Source organism: Protopterus annectens, chromosome 8.part1 (genome assembly GCF_019279795.1).
Source record: "Protopterus annectens isolate FY-2018-M chromosome 8.part1, PAN1.0, whole genome shotgun sequence".
NCBI lineage: Eukaryota > Metazoa > Chordata > Ceratodontiformes > Protopteridae > Protopterus > Protopterus annectens.
Window position 1 is genome coordinate 374,078,843 of NC_056742.1, and position 24,663 is coordinate 374,103,505.

At 36.9% G+C, this 24,663-nt stretch overlaps 1 protein-coding gene across 1 annotated transcript in view; it reads left to right on the forward strand.

Annotated features, from left to right (window-relative positions):
- Positions 1-24,663, forward strand: part of ABCC12 (ATP binding cassette subfamily C member 12) — a 1,155,696-nt gene that overhangs the window by 1,110,771 nt on the left and 20,262 nt on the right. The window contains exon 29 of the mRNA XM_044081948.1: positions 7,249-7,362. Coding sequence (XP_043937883.1) covers positions 7,249-7,362 — 114 coding nt within the window. The remainder of the gene's footprint in view (positions 1-7,248; positions 7,363-24,663) is intronic.

Here is a 24,663-nt window from a genome sequence, read left to right on the forward strand (position 1 = left end):
TAGGTAAAGCCTTGGTCTGATCTGTGCTATATTTTTCTCCAAGAAATGTACACTACCTGTCTCCTAGATAATACTGTCAATGCTGGTGTACATCCTGGCTCATAATATGACATGCTATTCTGGCTCATCTCATAATATGACATAATATGACATGTTATATTCTGCAGCCATGCTAACACAGGACTTCAACCAAACATATCAAGGGCTAAGATCCATTAAACTGTGTTAGCAGCACAAAGAGAGAGAGAGAGAGAGAGAGAGGGAATGAAACCAAGGATAAATTGGGGGGGGGTGTCATTCTATAGCCCCTACTTACAGTCAGTACTTTTCTGATATGAACGCTGATGGCTAGCCTGTCTTTTACAGTTGCAGATGCAGAATAAGATGAGACTCACTTTAGCTTTGGAAGATGATTTCCCATTGGAAAGCATTACTGGTTCATTACTAGTTCAAAGTGTGGGTGCTAGATGGGCAGCAGACCAGAAATAACATCCGGGAAGTAAAGCTTTATGCAATATTCGTGAACAAAATTATGTGGCTGCTTCCTTGTGCTTAGTGTCAGATCTTTTGATATTTCAGAATAACAGATAGAAAGATGAAGAAAAAATTAATAAGCTAAGAAGCACAGAAGGTTTAAAACATGCGAGAAGGAAGTTAGCATGAGTAAATGCCACTGAATATATATATATATATATATATATATATATATATATATATATATATATATATATACACACACAAACACACACACATATCTCTGTATATACATCCATCCACAATTCCTTTTCCAATTTTTGCACATGGGGTAGAGCTGTCACTTCAACCGTGACAATCATCCAGAGCCAGGATTCATGGTGGCTAGCTCTGCCATGGCCATTCTTTCATACCACACAGTCAAACACACACTCACAGCAATGCCCATTTTAGAGGTCCAATCCACCTATTGCATGTCTTTGAAATGTGGGAGGAAACTGGAGGTCCCAGGGGAAACTCACATGAACACAGGGAGGGCATGCAGATTCTGCTCAGAAGGCATACCAGCTGAGAATCGAACCAGGGAACCTCTTGTTGTGAGGCAATAATGTTGTTACTGCACCAGGGTATATGGACAGATAGATACACAGATAGATAGATAGATAGATAGATAGATAGATAGATAGATAGATAGATAGATAAGATAGATAGATAGATAGATAGGTAGATAAATAGATAGATACTTAGATATATATAAAGAGATAAGAGAGAGAGAGAGAGAGAGAGTTGCAGAACTCAGTACAGATATTGGGGCAGAAATGTGCCTCAAAAGATTCAGTGCCCAGACCAAGGAAAAGAGTAAATGAAGTGTAAGAAAAATAATCATTTTGTTACATAGTGCAGACCATGCAAAAGGTGAGCATCCATATGGAGAAAATAAATATTGTAGACCAAGAGAGTCAATGAGAGAGAGAGAGTAACAAAACATGTTGAAGTAATTCAACAGAAAGCAATGAGAGAAAAACAAACAGAGATCCAAAATGAAGACAGAAGCACACGCATGTACACGTATCTACAAAAAGACATTGCAGAAAGGCCAGAAACTGCAGTGAACATAATAAACAAAGAAGGGGTGACAGAGGCTATGTCTTTCTTGCTGTTTTTATGGTGTGTTTTATTCTCTGTGACACTCTTATTCTTTAGTCTGGATGTTATTTGAGAATGTTTGCAGGCAACAAACCAGATGCATATTACTCAAGAATATTTACTAACTGCTTGAAATATAAGATAAGATCGGACTAATTACTTATGATTGTGTGGATAAGTTTCAGCAGTCAGTTTACAGAAAAAAAAGCTTTAAACTGAGAGTCTCCCTAAGCTATTACACATTGTTTTCAGAAGGCATTGCATAAGGTACCACATGGGTTGCTATGCATGCAGTTATGGTTGTAGAAATAGTTATGTCAAAACGCCACCAATTTATATATAGCTAATATGCTGAGTCATTCATACTTAAAATAGCAGAAGGTAGATATGCTGGGAGATGAACTGAAAGATGACTGGTTTATACAATTGCCAGTAACAAAAAAACAAAGCTGAGTTTCAAAAATGTACTTATCGAAATAAGAGTGCTGAAAGAAGTATCTGTGAAGGGTAAAATAATAGTTTACCTAAAGAAATTCAGTCTTAATTTTCAACTAAAGAGGAGGTAAGATGGATGGTATGTTTTTTGTTTATAGCAAATGAGCCAAAAGTCCCAAATCAGTTGCAGAAAGAAATGTTTTAAAGAGTATATGACCCTCATTTGGAAGTAATCAAGTATAGATGGTGTGTTGTTTTGGCCAGGCAGGTAAATGCAAATAGAAAAATTTGTATGACCATAATTATCCAAGAAAGCTATTAATGTTAATTTCAGTCATAGAAAGACCGTGTTCTAAGGCTGGTAAAGATCTTTTCCGGTATCAAGGGAATGTTTATTTGATGTGTGTCAATTACTTTTGCTGTTTTCTGAAGTTGTGAAAAATTATACTAAAAATCAAGTTCTGATCTGTGCATTTAAGTGGATATTTGGAAGGCACTGATTTCCTAATTTTGTCATGTCATACAATGGTTAGCAGTATGCAAGTGCAGAATATGACAGTTGATCTTAGAAATAAGAGTTCAAACATATCACTCTGTCCTAATTATGCATATTTGTATGGTCAGGGTGAAAAAAGTGACCTAAGCCATGAAGGACTTGTAGAGTTTGCACTGCTGTAGCATAGACTGTCACTTTGTTTTGCTGGAATATAGAAACAGTTCCCTGCATGGTAGTGATGGGTCCACCTGCAGAGTTATTGCTCAGTCATAAACTTAAAGGTCAAATGCCTAAATCCAACACGGGTCAGGAACAAGGCAGACTGAAACACAAACGGTGAAGTCAAAAATTCTGCTATGAAGTAAATACCTAGACTGCTTCTAATTTAAAGGAAAGAGATAAGGTGGAAATTCATAACAGTTGTTTTAAGAAGCAACCAGAACAATGATTTAATTGAAACGAGAGTATCCAAAATCACTTATAGTGAAAATTTTAGATGATACTACATTGGGAAGAAACAGGAGACATTGGATTGTAGTGAAAATTTTAGATGACATTACATTGGGAAGAAACAGGAGACATTGGATTGCAATGAATAATAATACTTAGGCTAACTTAGAAGGTAAAAGATACACTGTCTGTGACAGTTCAGGTGATCTGGAGATATCTAAAAAGGCATTCTGTGAGGTGTTCAAAAAAGTGCTGAGGTGTATCAAGAGAACATTTGCCAGAGCTGTCAGTAAGCTTTGTGTCACCAAAAGTTAAAAGAACTAGTATACTGAATTTCCTCTTCAGCAGCTTAAAAAAGGGTATGTGGCTGCTTACCTGTCACATATGTGCATGTATAGCTCCCTTCTATGCTTACATTTATTAATCAGGAAAGCACCAAATTTCTTTACAAACCTACAGTGAATCCAGCAGTATTAGAAAATATTTCTGTGTATTAAAAGTTATTCCTAACTTTGTTTACTGCAAGTTAAAGCAGAAAGATATTACAAATGTATTCAATTTGTAACAATTTTTGTCTGTCTACAGATTATCTGCTTTGCGGATGGGTACATCCTTAATCCTTTGCAGAGCTTTCCATTCTAACTTAACTGCCTGTTTTGCACTATGCCTTGAATAATTTACCTGCATGTTTAAGTAATATCATGTTTTCAAATACTGAAAGTAGGACATTGAAAAGTAAATTCTTCACTAACCTCTGTTGCAGGTTATTCAGTTACTGCTTACCCCACCCCCAACCCCACTCTCCTAGGTTGTGCTTAACTCTGGTCAGCCATCTTATATGTGCAGTTTGTATTCTGGAAAGAATGCCTATCTTATAAAATTGTTATAGTAATAAATAGTTTACGGCCTATGTAGAGCAACATGCCCATTTAAAAGCTGTCCTATGCATATTCATATCTGTTTCTGTATAAATACACACATACATACATGCACATATACACATATATATCCATCCATCCATCCTCAATCCCTTTTCCCATTTTGCACATGGGGTCGGGGTGTCACTTTCACATATAGTGTTTATTCATGGATGTACATATGTATTTATACACACATTTATATCTGTACATAAACATTAATACACCATATTTGTATGCACATGATATTCTGTTTGCCCATATGTTTCTGTTTACTTATACCATTTTGCTGATATATACATACATCTTTGCATTCACACATACATTTATTCTTGCATTTAGCTGCATTTATGTAATGTGCTTTCATAATATTATACTTTTTATAACCTATGTGAATTAAGATGAAAAAAATTGAAATATTAACATATTTACTGTTGAACTCTTGGCTTCTCTCTCTAACTTGAACAATCCACTTGCCCAGCTTGTCAGGCAAGTCATCATGCCTGTTCTGACACTGGGGCCCAGAGTGAATGATTCTTGTTAGGGATGATAGGTGCTCACCCAGCCCCTGCCAGATGTCAACCTTCTTCCACTCAGTGTCGGCCACCACACTTGAAGCTCAGCCTCATACCTTAAGAGGTGCTGCCACCTTTAGAAGTGCCAGAATCAAAGTGAGGAAATTAACTGCAGACCTGTAACTCAGATGGTGGGAACCACACCCTCTGAGATGTGACATCACCATACCCAACCTATGTAGCCATATAGGAGTTTTACCTGTTGAACTGATGTTTTTGTCATATTAGGTTTATCGATTGCATTGTAAAAGTGACAGTGAATATTATAAGTAATCAATGTACGTTGTTGGTAACAACAGCATTGATAGTGAATATCAGGAGTTGTGAATTTCAAGTGTCAATTCTTGAAGTTGAGCATTCATGGCAGTGCTATTTACATGGGTGAGAGGTCGCTGAATATTTCATTGTGTACAGATCTAATGGAATAAAATATGATAGCAATGGAAATGATAAAAGCTTGTAATTTCTTTTTTGTTGTCATTTCTGGATCATGCTGTGTAGGTTAGAAGTAAAAAAGCTGAAAAGAATATTGTTTAGTTGATTTGTACTTCACTGTATTGATGTTACATTATTAGGTATCCTGTACTCAGACTGAGAGTGATTTTAAGATGTTGAGACTTCTTTCTTGATGACACTGCAGTCATGGTTTAAAAAGGGATGCATGTGTAAGGAAGTCAGAAATGCTTTCATGTCCTTTGTTGCAGGGGTGATGAGCGTGTTTAATTTTGTTAAATTACGTTTCATTTGGGTTACTCATATATGTTGTTCCAGATTAAAGCATGATGCAGCATCAGTGATAAAGACAGAGAAAAGACAAATTCTGCCCTGAGGAGAACTGTGTTCTCATGGGGACCCTTAGGCTCTATCACAAGTGCTAGAACATTTGTTAAAAGGGGGCCAAAACAAGATGAGAATGTAAAGGTGTGGAATCAGGTGATTATGGATATAAATGCTGTTGGTGGGGGGAAGAACCACATATTGAAGCAGTGGAGGAAAAAAGGCCAACAGTATGTCAGGACATAAAGGAGAAAAGGCAAGACGCCATACAATTGCCCATAGCAGTACTGTTGGAGGACCTGCCATACTTATCACTTTAACATCCAACGAGGAAGGCCCACCACTCCCCATACAGTGAGATGGCTATAACACTGATGAGGATGGTATTGGCATATTCAGAGCTGGTGTGAACAATAGCAGCAACCATCTACAACCACTTCTACAGATATGTGTTCAGGAAGGTTAGGGCATCTGACATAGCATATTCACAGTAACAGGATGACTGCAGAGTGTAGCTGCTTACATGTAATACATGATATTTACAATCAATGAGTGTACTCTCCATTTCTGCCAAGTGTGAAACTGAAGTGAATGTGCATAAGTGTCCTTCTCAACTCCTTACACATTGTTCAGTAGTTTACTCCATTGAGTCAGCACTGCTTTAAATTTAACTCTTCAGAGGGTCAGCTGCAGGAAGAAGCACTTCCAGTTCACCAATACAGGTGGAAGATGTCAACAGCAGAATGACTGCTGACGATAATAATGTTATTATATTCATGAGACACCCTGAGGACAGAGGTGGACAGTTGCCAAGTTTAATGGCAGGCTGGTGCATCCCACAGCAGATACATAACTCTGCAGGAAGTGACACTGGATCACAAAGTCAAGTAGATGGGGACATTACATCACAGGCTGTACAGGCAGACAACCCATGCACATCAACACTAGTGTATCTTCAATCATTGAATGAAACACAGCTTGCTTTACTCTCTCTCTTAGGGATAGGCTAAGGAATTTATGTCCTGAGAATATACTTCAAGTGTAATCCCTGGTGGAGAACAAAGAACACCTGATTCACCTGCTTTTCAAGAGGAGGAGCGGTTGTGCTGATTGTGGAATGCCTCTTGCAGAAGGATGACACCCACTTGCAACAGAGCCCCATTCTACAGCAGCCCATGAGGATACGGGTGGCATGTGCAGCTGGAGTGTAGAGGTGTAAGTGAAAAATTCCAGTCCCTCATATGGGTGATGTTATCAGACACAGTCTGCTCACCCCTTGCCATCAGACTCAGTCTGCTCACCCCTTGTCCCTACCTTAAAGAACACAGCATAGTGCTTTCACCCCTGGAGGAATGAATGGGTCAATAGAATGGCCAGAAGGAACAGTCAGTAGTCAGAGGAGAACCCCAGCAAAATGGAAAATAACTGTAAGATGGCAGATCTGAAACTTAGCAAATGTCAGCTTGCATCACCCTTTTTAAGTTATAATGATGCCTTTATAAACCACACATACATTGAATGTGTTAAGATAAATAATGGAATAGTTGTAAAAGACATAGATGACACAACAGCCAACAAGGAGCCAGGGTATGAAAGAAAGGATCAGAGAGAGAACCATTAGCAAGCATACAAACAAATGCATTTATGCAATTTGGTATCTTGTCTAGGCAACACATTAAAAACTCTTTTTTGTGAAACTGAAGGCATGCTGAGTATTATGCTTAATGATGCAGACAGTTATATATTGGATTTGTCTACTATTCATCAGCACTTCATCTGCAATATAAAGTGCAGTTTAATTTTTGGGAAAAAATGAATTTTTAATGTATTTTCCAACTGCAAAATAATCCAGCAACAAACATAATAAATTGAGCAGCCAAGAGCAATAATGTTCTGTCTGCTTTAATTTATTTTCCTGCAACTCAGCTGAAATTGCCAAACAAAGATTTTTTTTATTTTTTTTCTTTTCCTTACACAGATATCAAAGTTACCAAGGAAACTAGATTCTGAAGTGATTGAAAATGGAGAAAACTTTTCAGTAGGCGAACGCCAGCTACTCTGTATGGCAAGAGCGCTCCTGAGAAATTCAAAGGTAAGAATGCTGCCTGACCTTATCAGATGTTGTGTGACAACAGGTTTATTCTAAAGCTTATAACCGTGTCGTATTAGACTTCTGAAATGGGAAGTGAGTCAAGAAACTGGTCAAACAATACATAAAGTGATGTGTTAGTTACAGCACACGCAGCAATGCTTTGAACCACAGCTGGCATACTGCCAGAAGGCAGACTTCCATTAGTTCATGCCCAAAAGGGAATGCTAATGCTCTCTTTTCTGTAGAGGGTCAGGTACTTCAGTGCTTCTTGGAACCATTCTACATGTACTCTAAGTCAGATGAGTAATGACTGGAATGATGTTGGATGTTGGAGGGCAAAAAATGTGATATATTAAGTGGCCTTACCAGAGCAAATGGAAATGGCTAGCACATTTTAACACACTTCTCCAAAATGTAAACAACTGGAATGGTGAAAATAACTGGTTTATCTGACTTCACAGAAAAAGCCAGAGAAATCTCACAAACAAAATAAGGAGAGTGTCTAGCATGTTACTTATGTAGTATTATACCCTTTCTTTTTCCTCTATGAGATTACTTTTCAGATTAGCAGGGCAATTTCTCATGTCAGCACTATCAGTTTGTGGAACTTATGCTCAGCTGTTCATTTTGCAACACTTTTGTATTTATTTGTGAAATTCCTAAGGCTGTTTTGCTGCCTGTACTGTTTTGCTTCAAAAAATGTGTAATCTAGTTTTAAAAGTTCATATTTGCACATATCTTCACTTTTCAGTTTATTTAAACCTTCAGCTTTTGAGATATAGTGCTTTTATCAGATTATCATCAGCTGCTTTCTTCAGTTTTTTTTTCATTTTACTCACGTACAAGAGGTTCTCCTGTTCGATTCTCGACTGGAGTGCCTTCTGTGTGGAGTCTGCATGTCCTCCCCACGGTCGAGTGGCCCCCGAAAGACATGTGTGAATGGGTGTGCCTTCGCTGAAGGTTGGGCATCGGGCTGGCAACTCGGCACCATAAAAATCGACTGCCAATCATTAGCGGACTGGAGGTCCTCTGTGGCGACCCCTAACCGGGAAAAGCTGAAAAGACAAACAAACATTCACGTTACCTTTCTTGATCCTGTTTATGCACCTTTACTCTCTCTCTCTCTTTCTTTATATATACATATATATGTGTGTGTGTGTGTGTGTGTGTGTGTGTGTGTGTGGGCATGTGAGCATGCGTGTGTGTGTGTGTGTGTGTGTGTGTGTGTGTGTGTGTGTGTGTGTGTGTGTCACACACACACACACACACGCACACACACACACACACACACACACACACACACACACGCACACACACAGGGCTCAAACACTGATAAAGGTGTATGATGAATAATACTGACCAGGCCATGTAGTTCCACTGAGTTTATTTATTATCACTACTCAGTGTCTGTAACCATGCATTTATTATTACACTGCACTTGTTATTACCCACTCAATAATGTAGCCACTCAAGAAACTTAGTCCCAGTCATGCCTAAAGAAAAAGGAAAACTAAGGGAGACATTCCCATCCTAAATCAAAGCCCTGCAAATAAAATAAAACTATATGAATGAAACTATTAAAATAAATTCAAATAAAAGAAACAAAATCAGAATCACAGCAAGTGATTCAGAAAATGGCATTACCAACAAAACAGGACCATTTCTAAATATCTTAACTAAACAAGATTAAACTAGTTAAAAAGCTAATAAACAATAAAAGTAACATGTCCGAACGTGACCATCACCGCACTACTAATTAATGGAGGTTTTCTTAGCATATTGTGTTAAGTAAAACAGCACAATGAACAGTGATGCACAGGCACGGGAGTCTCAAATGCATATGTGGCATAATCTTTCATTCAAGTGACTACATAATGTAATGAAAATGAGTGGTTTTATACAATTGAGACTCACCTTGCATGCAAATATTGAAATCATCCATGGTGGCATGATTCAGCGATGTATAAATCCAGCACTGTGGGTGGTGACGTTCATCTAGATTGAATACCAGGACTTGTTGATGTACATGAGCTTCACTGGCTAATATGCTGGAAACAGCAGTAACCACAGATGAACAGCACATGTCCATGGCTACTTTTGGTGCTACTGCCATGACGTTGCACGTCATCACCCAGTACATGGCAGATATGTCTGCCAGTGTCTAACATACCACCACCTCTGCAAACACGATTTCTTCAACCACCATCTAGTTGATGGGGGAAATCATATATGAGTCAGCAGGCATGTGCCATCCTACATAAAATCAAGGGGAATATACATATGACACTCGCAAGGAGGTGACATCTAGTCCAGTAATATGGACCATGATAAAGGCAGTATACAATAAAAGTGAAGCATGCATTAGCACAACCGGGTTGTGCTTTATGGTGCATCAGACATTCTATTTTCCACACAGGCTAGAGGGTGGGCAGGGCACAGTCATTACCATTTGAACAGGTGCTGCAGTGTGCAGAAGCAGTTGGCAGCAAAGTTCTAATATGAATAAAGGAAATAGGAGTCAGAAGCTGGAGCCATCAAGGTGAGTAACAACTTGGGGAAGTCAGTGATCACTTCTTCCAATGCCAGAGTGGAACTGCCATGTTATGAAGTTTGGGTATATGTACTGCATGGCCCAACAGTTCCAGGGTTGATGTGTGCTGTCTTAGGAATGGCACTGAACTTTGGGAGCATATACAAAAAACCTGATGTGGTGTCCACAACACCAATCATCACCATAACTAGGCATGGTAGTCTATCAGCTGACATGGACCTAGGGCTACTGTGGACTTGTGGGAATCAAAGCAGGCTTCCTTATCAGGAATCTCAGGAGTGGAGCATGATGAGATCATCAGCCAGAACCTTAAAAATGGCAATACTCAGATACTGGGACTGCTATGGCCAGGGGTGATAGTAATGCAGTTTCCAAAACAATGTGTGCCATCTCACATACATTTTCTTTCTCAAATCAAGACCCTTGCACAGCCATGGCCATTACATCCTGTAGAAGTACAATGCAGGGCAACTGTCACTTGCATCATGGACACAGCAATGGATGCCATGTGAATTACGACCGACCTAATCATGCATGACTGCTTCATTTCCTTATATGCTAAGCCATTCTGCATATGCTATAGGTAACCTTGTAGACCATGCAGCTGTTGCATATCCTACTGCATGCCTTGCAGGGTGCTCGCATTCTCTTCCTTTGTATGAGCAGTGGCTCTCTGTGGATGGATGACTGACCTGCACATCTGCTGGCTGATACCAGTTCATTATTCACATATGCGAAAAACTTTGAGTCGTGAGACTAATGGTCACTAACCCTATCTTCTAGTGGATACACAAACATCACAGAAAATACAACTGATGGATATACCATCAATGGTTTTGGTGACTCCTGTGTAGCCTAGGTGGATTTTCAATGATCAAAAGTTCAGCAGTAAACACAAGTGATGCCAGAAGTCTGATTTTCCCCTCCACCATCATTTCATATGTATGGGATGTGTACATGCCTTCTGACATTAGCATTGTTGACAGTGTCACTGTACCATCTGACTGTACTTTATGTGTATCAGCATTATTATCACCCACAGGTGACATGCTTACATCAGGCATGTGCTGCCCTGTGTTCCAGTTCCGTCTATCAGTGGAATCTTTGAAAGCACAAAGATAACAACCTTGTGTAGGTGCTACAACATATGCCTGTCTACATCCAACATGTGCTACACATTCTGGCATATGACAGTTCATAGGTTCATAGATGTTTATTAGGCAAAAGATGACAAGGGCCTTTTTAAGCCTAGTCATACATCCCAAATCTCAGACAAGTTCTGGTACCCTTGATAAGTCTAAATAGGGGCTTTAATGATGAAACAGTTACAAGCAGGAGCCTGGGAGATGAACCATTTATAAGTTGCCTGTGTCCCTTAGAGATGTAGGTGCAAACCAGGAATTAATTCCCTGTCATCCATCTACTTGTCTAAGTTACACTTTAATTGAGTTAAGGAGGAACCCTGCTTCTCATTGATGGGGGGCATGTTCCAGAGATGGGGTGGTCTGTGGGATAGATATCTTTCTCTCCAGCAGGTCCTATTTATATCCCAGGCAAGGTTTAAGTCTTTAGAACAGGTAATTCTGGTGCTGTTTATTTTGTGGATATGCAGGAGGTCCATCAGGGTGGGAACTGATAGCGCCTTGTATGCCAGGCATAGATCTCCCCTTAACAGCTTATAGGAGACAGAATACAAGGACAGGGCTTTGGGGTAGTCTGCACAGGATATGTTACACCTTGTATCCTTTTAGTAAGAAACCTCTGTGGACATTCCAGTTGTTGAATGTGCCTGCTTAGGTATATACCAAAGAGGGCATTGTACTCAATGATAAGTCTGATAAATGCTGAATACAGTGGAACAATGACCTCCTTGGACCTAGATGCCATACCATTGTTTATAAATTGCACAACATGGAATAATTTCTTCACTACTGTAGACACCTGATGGTTAAAGCCTGGATTACTGTCTATGTTTGACCCAACTTCCTGACTACTGGGTTGACTGTTTTGTGTGTGTTCTCAATATGATAGTTACCAGGGGTGGATGACTTCCCGAAGGATACAATTTATTTATTTATTTATTTTTTATTTTACATTTGTTTACCGGGATAGTCCATCTGGGTGTGAGCCCATTTTCAGAGGAGGCCTGGAGAGAAACGCTCCAAAAACTAAAATTTACATAGCCATTCATATAACAGTAGCAAGTAAACACATACATTTATGCAGCAAAACAAGTACAAGTACAAGTACAAGTACAAGTACAAGTGTACATTAACATCAGTGGCATTTCATGAATATCACAGGATTAAGTAACAGTATAAACTGACATACAGTATCATAAGCATTTTTTTCATAATTGGTATTTGAGGGTAGTTAAATATATGCAACAGGGTGATAGCTTGTGTTAGCTAGATAACATTTTGATAATAATTAAAGACTGTTGCAAAGGTGATTTATGTTAGTCTGGTTAGAAAGGAAAAAGTCATGCAGGGGAGGGATTCACCAGGGTTAATGCAGGAGTAGCTCCCGTTGCTTTATAGGTGGTCTTTTAGCTCCATCTTGAATTGGGTTGGATTTGTAATGTTTAGAATATGGTGGGGAATTGAGTTCCAGGTTTTGGTAATTTAGTAGTAAAAAAGGGAATCTCCTGCTTTGTTATAAAATTATGCATTTCTTGGCATTTAGTTTTAGTCCATGGCTCTGACACACAGTTATATGTCTGTGTCAGCCTTTCCTGGAGAACATTAGTGTTGGTGGGGGATTCAATGACCCCTCCTAATTTACAATAATCTGCAACTTTAGTCATCCAGAGGCCACTGACATTGGCCTTGACTTCAGAGAAGTAAATGGCAAAAAGGAGCAGTCCCAGGATCAATCCCTGAGGGGCTCCTCTTGTGACTGGCCTCTCTGTGGAGGTAGACTCCCCAGTTCAAACTGGGGGATGACATAAGGATTTATACCTAACATCTTGAGCTTCTCAAACATGCCCAAGTGGGGCCAGATTAGGTAGGCAGGGGGAACCATTTTGCACTCATCTACTGCTTTGGTGACCTTCTCAATGAAGTCCAGCAGGTTAAGTAGGCATGACCTGCCCTTAAGGAACCAAATTTGAATGAGTCCAATGCATGAAGGTTTCCTATGTTATTACTGGTCATTTCCATGACAGTTCTTTCCATGGTTTTACATAGGACACTAGTGAGACTTATGGATCTGTATTTTCCAGGTTCTGTAGATGGCCCACCTTTGTGCAGAGGGTTGAGTGTTACTGTTCTCATTTGTGAGGCACAAAGCCTGTTAATAACAATTCCAGGTGGCCTGATAGATCATGTTTCATGCTATTTAGAAGGCATTCTCGGATATTGTCTGGGAGCACTGATGCAGTGTTCTTGACCTTAGAGAGAGCATTAAGGACCTGTTCCCTAGTGATAGCAGGGGGAGTTATATTTGATGGTATTTCCTAAGGGAAGTTTGATGGGAACAGAGGGGTAAAGTTGGAGCTGAATTTGTCGGCCAGGAGGTTTGCTTCATCTTCTGGCTCAGTATAGGTGGCTTCATTTACAATGAGTTCTTCACACAATTGTGTATGGCCTTTGAGGATGCAGACATAGCTAAAGGATGCCTTGTAGTTGTCCTTCGCCTGGGATGCCACATTTACCTCACATTTGGCTATAGTAGACTTTATTTGTCCTCTGAGTTGTTTGCTTAGTTTGGAGAAAGTACTTTTATCCTGCTGGGTGCTATGCCTCCTAATTTTTGCCCTGATGTTCTTCCTTCTTCCTCAATTTTTTTTTTTTATTTTTCAAATACATTTGAATGAATTTGTTAATATTTATGCATAACATCTTAAATAACTATGCACACTATTTACATTAGCCTGACACTATAACAGATCTTAATGTATACAGTTACTTTATAAGTATGTCCAATCCATTATCAGAGTGTCTGATCAATAATTGTATAGTGTCAATCAACGATAAGACTTTTCCCCAAAGGTTGCTGATAAATGGCTTTGGATAAATTCGTAGTTCTTTAATTTCAATTTCCAATAATGCTTGTGGTCTTCAGTAGGTTGTACAAGTCTTCCAAAGTTGGTATTGTGTTTATATTCCATTATATATATATATATATATATATATATATATATATATATATATATATATATATATATATAGAGTCCGTACTAGATACATGTCTGACCTATGCAAATGAAGACCTTCGTTCACATTTAATAATACAAGAACTTTACTTAAATAGAATTATTCATTAAGTAAAGCTTGAAGAAAGTTAATACCATTCCAAAATGACTTAATTTTAACACAGTCAAAGAAAATGTGGTTCCAATCTCCATTGTATACTTGCTCACATCTCTAACATATTCCTTTTATGAAAGAACTAATTTTACTGATTCTATCTGGGGTTAAGAACGTACTTTGCAAATATTTCCAATTAAAAACTTTCCAGTATTATGTAAAGGATGCATATTTTATCAATAATTAGATATTTGTTTTAATATCTTCAGTTAACTGCATTGAATGTCCTTTTGTTATATATTTCCAATATGAGGTTTTTGGTATTGTTTTATAGTTTATCAATATTTTGTAAAATTCTGAAATACTGTTTCACATGTCAAAGTCATTATATATGATTTCATATATGTATTTTGTAAATGTAGGGATTTCTTTAAATGAAGAATTGTTAATTATTCTACTTAAATTTTGCGAATATGACAGAATACTCTGTAAAATTAGCCAGTCCTGTTGTAAAATTTTGTATGCTGTTTTTATTACTTGCATATCTAAAACTTTTAGTTCTTTGATACATTGGAGCCAGCAAACAAATCATTTTTGTTCCCAGGAATTAATAATTTCTCTGTATATATTTATGTGGAAAGTTAAAAGATCAATCCAGATTTTTAAATCTATATTTGCATTAATAATTTTCCTAAATGAGTCAATGTAATAATCATACGAATTTTAGTGGGTTTAGTTATATTATATTGCATACTAATACATAATACGTGCCATGCCAAATTGTTTTTATCTGTTATTTGAAAATTTTTTGTAAATCAAATTAATTTATTGATATTGCAGTTAGTAATTCTTTCCAATTTGCAGAGTAATTTGGACTTATCCAATCTGAGATTGTTTTAGATATAGACGCTTTTATATATGTTTCTATATCAGGAAAGTTTAATCCTTCCTGTTTCCATGGTCTGATATGATGTATTAAAGCTATTCTGTTTCTTTTGGGAAACCATAAAATTTTATTAGGCATAAATTTATTTCTTTAAGTATATTCCTTTCTGGTAACAGTTGTATTGCAAATGCTATATATAGGATCTTGGGCAGTAAAACTATTTTTATTAACTGTAGTCTATCTTCAAATATTAATATTATTTTGTTCCATTTTTCAACAGAGATTTTAATTGTATTGATGATATTAGGTGCTGCGGTAGCATTGTTGCCTCACAGTAAGACGCTGCCTGGTTCGATTCTCAGCTAGAGCGTCTTCTGCGTGGAGACATGCGTGAATGGGCGTACCTTTGTTGAAGGTTGGTGCATCAGGGCTGGTAACTCGGCATGTAAAAATCAACTACCAATCATTAGCGGACTGGAGTTCCGCTGTGGCGACCCCTAACCGGGAAAAGCTGAAAGACACAAACATTGTAGTTTTTTTGAGACTAATTCATTATTATCCTTGCATAACTCAGTTCCTAGATATTTTAAGGTAGATTCTTGTTTCCCTATGATGTGATCCCCCTTAGTCTGCAGTTCTTTTTTTATTTAAAAATAAACATTTTGATTTTGATTTATTGAAATGGAGTCCTGAAGTCATGTGAAATCTGTCAATTAATATATCTAATTCTTCTAATGTCTCTTTTGAATTAGATAATGTTAGTACTATGTCATCAGCAAATAGCATTACTTTAGAACTGTATTGTTCATAAACATCTGTTCCTTTGATTTTTATATTGTTATGAATTGAATCTGCCAATATTTCAATAGCCACAGCAAACAGAATCGGTGACATGGGACATCCTTGTTTAGTACCTTTTGTTATATGTATTGATTCAGAGGTAAAAGGGCCTAACTTGACATACATTAAATTATTTGTATATATTATATTCTTTAGGAGATTATCAAAGGATGCAGGAAATTCAAATAGTATTAGGATTTTTAATAAATAGTCCCAATTTAGGGAATCAGAGGCTTTCTCTATATCTAAGCCAATTATGAGTGTTTCTTTTTCTTTATTAGCATGGTCTATAAGAGAAATTATCCTTTTAATATTGTTGTGTGTGTGTCTATGGGATTCACTAGACAATCTCAAAATACTGAAATGTCGAATTTCAGTATTTCAAGACTGAATAGTCGAAAACCCACATACCCGAAAATTCAAAACAGCTAATAGCACAATCACAACCATTCACACACACACACACACACACACACACACACACACACACACACACACACACACACAAACCAGCACATAAGCACACACACATACACCAACCTAACTACACTTAAACAAACAAACACAACATAACGCACAAACACAACATAACACACCTACCCTACCTATAAGCAGGGGGGCAAGCCCCCCCTGCACCCCCCCATGTGGGGGGCTGTGCCACCCACACACCCCTACTTATATATTCTAACTCTGAGGTCGCACTAAACACACAAACACACAAAAAACACCACTACATGCACTCACACACACTAAAATCCCTACCCAATACCCTTACACAAACACCACTTACCTGAAACCCCAGATAAATCCACAAACCACACCACACATCACAAACACACCACGATAGCAGATTCAAAATTTCTGCATTCAACATAGTGCAGTTTTACGTAACTGCACTTTACACTATTCAGTCTCAATGTACTGAAATTCGACATTTCATTACGTCAAGATTGTCTAGTGAATCCGTGTCTATGATATAGAAATCCAGTTTGATCATTATTTATTGTTTTGGATAAAGGTAATATTGTCATAAAAATCTTAATAGTCATTATTTAATAATGATATAGGTCTATATGAAGTACAGAGGTTTGGGGATTTGTTTTCCTTTAGGATTGGTGTGATTAAGGAATGTCTCCAAGAAGGTGGTATTAAAGCTTGCGACTGAATTTCTAATAGAGTTTTATGGAAGAGGGATCGTATCTTTGAAGGAAAAAGTGTATATATTTCCATAATTATGCCATATATACCTGGAGCTTTATTATTTTTACCCTCTTTTATTGTATCTGTAAATTCTTTGTAGGATATGCGTGCTTGCAGATCTAGTTTTAATTTTTCTGGCATTTTTTTATATTAGAACATTTTTCATCTAGATTTAATTGATCGATATGTATATTTTCTTTTTGGAAATGTTCCATATAGTGATTTCTATAGGCATCAAGAATGTCACCTATATCTGAGACATTTTTCCCTTTCTTTTCATGGAAGATACTTTTAATGTTATTAGCTTTAGATTGTATTTTGATTCTTGTGGATAAATTATGTAAATATTTGGCCAAGATATTAATTTTTAGTTTTTCTAAAGCTAAACTACTTTTATGTGTTAGAATTTCATTGTATTTATTGTTTAATACTTCTACTTTCTTTTTCATCTCCAAATGATTTCGATTGTTTTCAGCTTTTACTGACAAAAGTTTGGATTGTAGATCTAATAATTCAGAATCCCATTCTCTGATTTCTTTTATACCAAGTTAGTGTTTTATCATATATGTAAGCTTTTAATGAGTCCCATATCACTATTTTATTTATCTCTGTGGTGTAATTAATATCTAAGAAGAACTGTAATTCAGATAATAACCAAAGTTTGAACTCTTTAATTTTAGTTATATATGCTGGAATTCTGGAGTTAAAGATTAATAGTTTGTACCCATTTTGAAGTTTTAGTAGCAATGAATTGTGGTCTAAAAAAGGACAGGGAGTGACTGAGAAATTAATTATTTTTAGAGTGTAAGTCATGGGCAGCAAATATTTTATCTATTCTAGTTTGAGTACCAAATCTGTGATCTTGATGGGAAAACAGCAAAGATTTATCTTCTTTAAATTTGAAAGTATCGACAAGATGAAATGATTCTACCCACTTGTTTAAAGCTTTTGATACAGAAGAAGTATGCAGCAGTCTTTTATTTGTAGTTTCAGAAATATCAAATATACAGTTAAAATTTCCTCCTAATATTAAGTTGCCTTTATAATTATTGGAAATGAAATCCACATTTTTTTAACAGTTCCTGTTTCAATTATCAGTTTTATACTTTGAGTGTTTATCAGTAAAGTAATGTTTTGGTCAGGCATACTAAAAATGTTTTTGTGAAATAAATTTAAATTAATAAATGTTAACAAAATTAAGATCTGCACTAGCCATAGAATGAAAATCACTCCTAATCTGATGGATAAACTTAATCCATCAGATTATCACTCATACCTTGACAATCCAAAACATCTGAGCTCCATAAATTGAAATATCATATGGAGAATATTTGTAATAGGAATAAGCAATTTTTATATTATTTTGAACAGATATAGTACTATTGTAGATTAGACAGAATTCTAATACAATATTAATGCCTACTTATTGTATAAGCAATTAATATTTACATGAAAGATAGATGACAAGCAATTCAATCATAGTAAGGTAGGATGCATCATATATAAAACCTCACTAAAAGATTATAGCACACAGTTATTTAACATATTCACCCTTATTGATGAAGTATTTCAAAAGTTATTACTTAATATAAATAGATAGTAATAGTATTTATACCTAATGTTTATAATACAATGTATTTTATTAGATATATCAGAAGTTAGATTTCATTGTTTGCCAGTTTGTTGCTAACTTACTTAAAGCATCAAGTTTGTTTTATGTGAACAGTGATGAAAGTTAGTGCATTTTAATTATCAGTGCGTCCCTCTTCCCCCCATTTCCTACACATAAGGATTTTCATATCTGTCGTTTCTTGTTATAAAATTAGTGAAATTATAGGTTAAAAACAACCAATTCACTTATTGTGATTAATGATTATAAGTTCCCTTTCCATATTCATAAATTGCCATTTTATGGCATATACTGAAAGTGTTTAGATTTAAATGACAACATTCTATTTTGTATAATCAGCAAAGGTTAAACTGAGTGATTATTGTTAATTTAATACTGTTTGTTCAGAATGTGATTGTTACATTCTGTGGCATTCCTAGTTCGGGCTTCTATTGTTTCCCTTGAACAACTTTGTCAGTTTGATGTCATGTATAAAACATTAGTTACCTTGGTAACAGCTTAAGTATTATGTATGGTCAAGATGGGTTTACAAAACCACAATTTAAGTTAAGCTATTATATGGCTTATTATGCGCATTTAATTATTTGAGAAAATCATCATGCTTCCCCTTGGTGTTCAATATAGTGTATGTCATTTATGACAAGTTAAAACAGCACTGTTATTATACACAAGCCCATGTTATTAAACTGAGTGTCTATTGTCAATTTAATACTATTTGTTCAGAATATGATTGTTACATTCTGTGACATTTCAAGTTCAGGCTTCTATTCTTTCTCTTGAACAACTTTGTCAGTTTGATGTCAAGTATAAATCATTAATAAATCCAATATGCAATTCGAATGACAATAAAACACTCAATATTTATTAAAACAAAAAACAACCGGTAAGCACTTTCATTCACAAAGAACTTCTTCAGACCTGGTTGTCACACATACAAAATTCACATTTATAGTTTGCTCAAGTCGCATGACCCAAAACATTAGCAGTGTTTTAACCCTTTCTTACATAACACTGCTTTAAAGTTTTCCATATCATTCATACCTGGATCTGCACCTGTGTTTAACCCCTGATTATTTTTTTTCTTAACATCTCACATTCTTCCAAAAAATACTTATCTACATCAGTGACTCTATTGATTCTATCAAGCTGACCAAACACAATATTATTTTTCAACGTCACACTGTGCAAACTGCTATATTCCAAGTAGCTGTTACTCTGGACATCTTTTTTAAAAATGTTAACCAAGATCCCCCCCCCCTTTCTTGTACACAGTCAGATCCAGGTAATTCACACTAATTCTACTTCTAGTAAAATAAAACTTTAGATAGCTTGTAACAGAATTTAAATATTTACAGAATTTCAACAATTCTGACTCAGAACCTTCCCATAAAAAAACAAGTCATCAACAAAGTGCTTGTAAAAATAAATATTGCTAGCAAATGTAGAATTAAAAATAAATTCTCTTTCCCAACTAGTCATAAACAAATTGGCATAGTTTGGGGCCATAGCTGCCCCCATAGCCACACCTTTATTTTGTTTAAAAAATCAATTGTCGAAGCAAAAAAAAAATGTAAGACAATATTACATCTAAAAGTTCAGCCAACAGACTAATCTCCTCACCATTAAAATCAGGACAACCCCTCAGCACTCCTGTAATCCTCTCAGTTCCTTCATCATTGGGAATTACAGTGTACAATGAACATACATCAGCAGTTACTAACCATGTATTATTTCTCAGGGAAACATTCTTCACATTTTCTTTAAAATCAAATGAATCCTTGATATATGATTCCGCTGAAATCACTGCTTTTTACAAGCATCTATCTACATAGATACCCACTGACTCAGTTTTACTACCACCATTGGCCACTATAGGCCTAAAATTTGGTGAATCCCAAGTTCTTATGTATTTTCAACAAATGTGCTCAGGATCCACCAATAAGTGCCCAAACATTCAATAAAAAGCCGGTTTATTTACAACTTGTGAAACATTTATTTCATTTTATGTATCATGTTGCTGAGTAGTATTGTTCGTCCTCATTTTAGTTTGGTGAAATAAACCAGCTTTTTATTGAACGTTTGGGCACTTATTGGTGGATCCTGAGCACATTTGTTGGATTTGTTGGAACTGTTATTACTTGGACTATTCAGTTCTTATGTATTTTGGGAAGGCCGAAAAACCTTCCCACCTTGGGTGTACTCACACAAAAGTAACCAGCTAACTCATTGCTGATTCTTCCTTCAACTAACCATTCTTCAGTCAGTGAGTTTATAAAATTAAAACATTTATCTATATCAATCCAATTCACTTCTACATAAAAATCAGCATCAGGCAGTAACTCATAGATGCTATTTTTATAAAAAACTATATTCCATGACTACCACTGCATTACCTTTGTCAGCCTTAGTGATATACATATCTTTATCATCCACTATCAACTGCAAAGCATCCTTAGTCATATTATAAATACAATTTTTGTTGTGTTTAGTCAGTAATTCCCTGACTTCTTTTTCACATGTAAACAAAAATGTTTCTAACTCTGGCCTTAAGGGGGGATTAAAAACACTTTTTTTTAAAACAATGTTGTTTTCATGCCCTACCTTGAAAAAGACATTTCAAGTTAAGTTTTCTTACAAAACCCCTTAAAGAATTTATCACAGACACAATATTTGTCCTTGACGATGGCACAAAATTAAGTCCTTTACTGAGAACATTTATTTGTTCTATATTTAGTACCACTGTGGACAAATTCACTCTTTTACAATTCAAATTTACAGTACGTTTTGGTTAATGATTGTCCTATTTCCAATGGCGCTGCTGGTGACTCTCTCCAGCTCCTTTCTGCACATTCCATGCTCTTGTTCTTTGCTGGCAGCAACACTGCTTGTTCCTGTTCATATAAAAGTTCCCTTTGAAATTTTTGTTGCTGTTGAACTTCTTTTGTCCTTTGTTGTGAAAAAAATTATTTTTCCAACCATATCCTTGTTGATTCTCTCCCCATGACTGCTTTTTGAACTCCCCAGCTTGTTGTTTGCTGACCACCTGCCCCCAGATCCTTGTTCCTGTTCCTCCTTCTTGGTAAACATCCACACACTGAAAAACCTGTTTGCTGGTTCCTTCCTGTAAATGATTCATAACAATTGCCTACTACACCCTTTGCTGGTAGAACCTCCTATGTTCTAATTCTTTTTACTGCTCTGCTTTCTCCAGTCTCGTCAGCTTCTTAGATGCTAGCACAGTTATTTTTGATTACTTTTGAAGCATGCTGATTTGTTTGTAATTCATTTAGATAGTCCCCCTCATCTCTTATGAATTTCTTCTGTTTCTTTTTCTGTTGAATCTCATTCTCTTTGATTAATTTTGTTTGAATATATTCCATTTTTGACTCAAAATTCACAGGAGACACCTTATTTTTCAGGGAACCATAACTATTAATTATTCTGTCATTTAAAATGACCAATTTATGCCTCGCAGCTTCAAGCAGCAACTGTACATACTGCAGGCCAATGCTCTCATTCAGCGGTTTCCATGCACTTAGCAGATCTTCAGAAAAAAATTCTCCAGCAGGCATATTACTAACCCTAAGTCCTCTCGGCACTCTTTTCACCTCCAAACAGGCTTCGAAAAACAAAATATCCCACTGTAACATCTTGATTTTTAGGAAACTATTTTCAAGTGCATTAAACTCACAATATTGGTGCTGGTACTATTATCAGATTGGCTCATTTCAGAGGCTTGTTTCTTTGTAATAAACGGATTAGCTGGATTCGCAAGACAGTTTCCCAGCAACTTATCAATCACAGCAATATTACTGTTCGGTTCATTGCTGCTGCATGAATTCTCTGGATGAAAAATATGTTCAGAGTAACAGCTACTTGGAATAAAGCAGTTTGCACAGTGTGAACTTGAAAAATAATATTGTGTTTGGTCATCTTGATAGAATAAATAGACTCACTGATGAAGAGGAGTATTTTTTGGAAGAATGTGAGATGTTAAAAAAAAAATTTAATCAGAGGTTACCCTATTGGGGAAATAAGTGAAGCAATAGATAGAATTAAAGCTGTGAGGAAGAAAGGGACAATAAAAGATGTCAAAAGGAATAGTGAAGGAGTAGATTATAATCTGAGTTGTACATTGGAAAATTCAGTAGATATGTACACTATTAAACAGATCATCAGAAATAAATGAACATTTTTGAAGAATTTCCAAGAGTTAGGTGCTTTTGTATATGAGAGTCCTATTTTTGTCACAAAAAGAGGGAAACGTCTTAAGGATTTTTACTACTTATAATGGGATGTCAAGATGTGAAGATTGCAGTTATTGTAAGTTTTTGGTACTGGGGAATAAAATAGTAGTAAAGGCTCAGGACATTACAATTAATATCAAGGTGAATTATAATTGCAAGTCTAAATTCATTGTGTACCTGTGAGGCCATTTTTGCTTGGGCTGAAGGAGGGTCTCTGTGTTTATCAGTGGCAGTGACTAACATTGAGCAGCTTCCCTGCCCCCCGGAGAGGTGGTTACTGACTTGAAACTGTAGTTTTATTGGCCACTAGGGGTCATTTCCATAACTCCTTCATTTGTCCTCAGAGGAGTGGTTTAGGGCAGTGACTTGTGGTTTGTTGGCCAATTTGGGTCATTTCCTGTCTTTTCCAGCCCCCTGCTATAAAGCACGCTTTAGCGATTTAGCCCGATTTAGCCCGATTTAGCTGAATTGCTACTGTTGCACACTAGGGCAGCCGGTTAAGCAGGTTTAAACTATTCGGGCTACCTAAAGTCCACTCTTCAAATTTTCCCTTAAAACTACCTTCCTCGAACTATACTACTGATCTAATCAGCGTATCCTATAATTAAAAAGATCATCTCTACTTGACTCCAAGTAGACTATTCTCTATCTGTTAAACGTAGCACTTGCTCCTACAGTACTTATTACCTTGATACGGCACTCTTGTCATAGATAGTACCCCAAAAAGGCAACCCCCATTTCTCGGTCACCCACGTCCCCCGGAATCTTTTTTTAAAGTTTTTTTGTCTATTCCTTCTAGCATGTCGAGGGATCAGTTGCTAGTGTCCTCTCCTGCTCAGCTGGTGAACCTGGGAATATTGAGGCAATGTTACAATTGCCTCATGTACACAGACAACCCTCTCCTCCTCCCACAAAACACAAATACATACGAGAGATGCAACTATACGGCCAAACTGGAGGCTGAGCTCTCTCAACATAGGACTGGCAAGACCAGTCAGGAGGAGAAGGTTACCACACACACTATAGACCCAGTCTCACATATTACCATTACAACCTCAAATCATACACATAAACACACAAAGACATACTGGAGGCTCTGATCAAAATCTACCAAAACAGCAGAGGCCACCAAAGCAGACACCCAAACAACCACCACCTCAGAACACAACACCTGCAACACATAGACCTCACAGTCAGAGTGTCAAACAGTCACAGCCCTTAAGGCCAAACACAATGCCAGACACACTAGTCATTGGTGACTCCATAGTCAGACACACTGACGTCCCGCTCACCAGACTGAGTAAGGAGAAGGTCACAGTAAGCTGCCTGTCGGGCGCTAGAATCCGCCACATAACGCAAGCACTCAGGTCTCTCAACAGCAGGTACAAATATGATTCAGTCATTGTCCACGCTGGTGTAAACGACCTGAGACGCACCTCCTTGGACTACATGAAAAGAGACATTGAGGAGCTCTCTGATTATGTAGCCCAGACAGGTATGACCCTGACCTTGAGCAGTATCCTACCTTCACCAAGAATGATGCCACAATACAGAGATAAGATGATCAGCTTTAACAATTGGCTTAAACACTGGTGTCATTCAAAGGGGATCCAGTGTCTGTCTGCCTGGGATGACATGCTGGACAAGCCACGCTGCTTCAAGGGACGGCTTGCACCTGTCACCCTGGGATTCCGGAT